Source organism: Cyclopterus lumpus, chromosome 15 (assembly GCF_009769545.1).
Source record: "Cyclopterus lumpus isolate fCycLum1 chromosome 15, fCycLum1.pri, whole genome shotgun sequence".
Taxonomy (NCBI): domain Eukaryota; kingdom Metazoa; phylum Chordata; class Actinopteri; order Perciformes; family Cyclopteridae; genus Cyclopterus; species Cyclopterus lumpus.
In genome coordinates, this window is record NC_046980.1 from 11,236,212 (window position 1) to 11,238,168 (window position 1,957).

Genomic DNA, 1,957 nt, shown 5'->3' on the forward strand with positions numbered 1-1,957 from the left:
ATTATTAATACCAAACAACAGTTATGGGTTGGGCTGAGAATAGTTGATGATACAGTGCTCCATATCCCTGAAAAGGTCCTGTTAGGAGCAGATTGTTGCCCTGTGATAGGCCGTTTATGCACAGTCCAGCTCAAAGGCTCCATTCAGCCAATGAAACGACAAAGTCCAGTCAGAGGAAAGCTTTATGTCAGAGTGGGCTGGGTGCTGTGAGAACAGTTGCTGTCACAGCCTGGAATATCTCTGAATGATAAAATGTGTCTGCTGTGTCACACGAGGAAGTGTATATATTTAAATAATTGAAGTCGGGCAACTTTTACAGAACAATGGGCCTCCTGAAGCTGTTGAAATCCCAGTTCTTGTGCCACCTGATCATCTGGTAGTGTTCCTGGTCAGCGGCCTCATTGTCAATCTGTTGCAGATCTGTACTTTACCTCTGTGGCGGGTCAGTAAGCAGCTGGCCTGCAGGATCAATGTCAGACTGGGTTACTGCATCAGCAGCCGTAAGTACTGTTCTTACTCTCGACCACACAGATGATGCTGATGTCAGCGGTCGGTTGGTGTTTTGATCTGATGCTGAAAGGAAGAAATCTGTCTTTTGAGTGGTAACTTTGTTGCAGTTATTGCATCCATGCAGTGGAATTATTAATCACACTGTAAGACCACCTCACAACTATAATGTATCTTTATTCACATACCGTGTTATGTTCACATAATATGGACTTTACAACATCATTGTGCCCTGATGATCCTCAGAGATGGTAGCTGCCCAGGAATGGTGGTCTGGGACAGAATGCACACTTTACACAGACCCAAAGAGTTATCCACTGTATGGAAAGGAGAATGCAATTGTGGTTCTCAATCTCACTTATGATATTGACTTCCTGTGTGGCTGGACCATCTGTGACAGATTCGGAGTTCTTAAGGTAAATATCCCCAACATTTCCACCTTACCACATTTTGTACTTATTTTTTATATTTCATTGCTAATGAGAGAATAGTTTACATTTTTTTGAAGTGGGGTTGAATGACTTACTTAGCCATAGTAAATAGTGTATTATCTATGTTTGTATGGTGGTTGTTTAGTATGACATATTTAGAATAGAATATTTTAATTTACTTCGCTCAGCCCTTTTACGATGAGGAACTGAAGCTATTTAAATATGTGTATGATCTCTTCAAAGCCGCCACACTCCTTTAACGTTGTGTTACTGTGTGACTTTGTGGTTTTAAAGGATTAGTTAGGATTCACAAAAGTCACACATTAACTAAAACAAACTATCCAATTTAGGCAGCAGTAGACCAGCAACTCCTGTGTTCTGCTCGGTGAGAATACTCTCTTGTGGCTTTGAAAAAGAGCACAGAAAACGACTTCAGTTCCCCGTCAGAAAGGGCTGTCTGACGGCAAGGTAAAGTAGTGAAAATATTCTATATATGGCGCACACTTCAACTAATATTACTTTTTTAGGTAGTTAAAATATGTTTTTCTGCTCCCCCAGTCCAGAGCAGTACATTGCTTCACTTCTGTTCTGGTACTCTTGCCTGCTTCCTCACATCACATCTGTAGGTAATGCCAGGAGGCACCGACTATGGATAAGTAAGTCATACAACTTTAACTTTTCACCTTTTTACAGACCAAAAGAGAGTTACGTTATATACCTGTTGTTGGCTGGATGTGGTACTTCCTGGAGATAGTTTTCTGCAAGAGGAGGACCGAAGGACGGTGGTTCAGAGCCTTCAGAACTTGCGGGATTACCCAGAAAACCTTTGGGTATGATTCGGTCTGTGGAAATGATTATCTTGATATTACAGAGATATTTTGAGTAATTGCATTAAAAACAATCTCACTTTCCTCGGGCGTAGTTCTTGCTTTTCTGTGAAGGAACACGCTTCACACCATCAAAACACCGGATCAGCATGCATGTGGCTGAGAGCAAAGGCTTACCCAAACTGAAGTATC

At 41.5% G+C, this 1,957-nt stretch overlaps 1 protein-coding gene across 1 annotated transcript in view; it reads left to right on the forward strand.

The window, feature by feature from the left end:
* The first annotated feature begins 323 nt into the window (after nucleotides 1–323).
* LOC117744298 (1-acyl-sn-glycerol-3-phosphate acyltransferase delta-like) overlaps nucleotides 324–1,957 on the forward strand; it is a 1,684-nt gene continuing 50 nt past the window's right edge. Inside the window, 6 exon segments of the mRNA XM_034552494.1 lie at nucleotides 324–372; nucleotides 375–500; nucleotides 754–927; nucleotides 1,630–1,698; nucleotides 1,701–1,768; nucleotides 1,861–1,957. The exon segment at nucleotides 1,861–1,957 is cut by the window's right edge and continues 50 nt beyond it. Coding sequence (XP_034408385.1) covers nucleotides 324–372; nucleotides 375–500; nucleotides 754–927; nucleotides 1,630–1,698; nucleotides 1,701–1,768; nucleotides 1,861–1,957 — 583 coding nt within the window.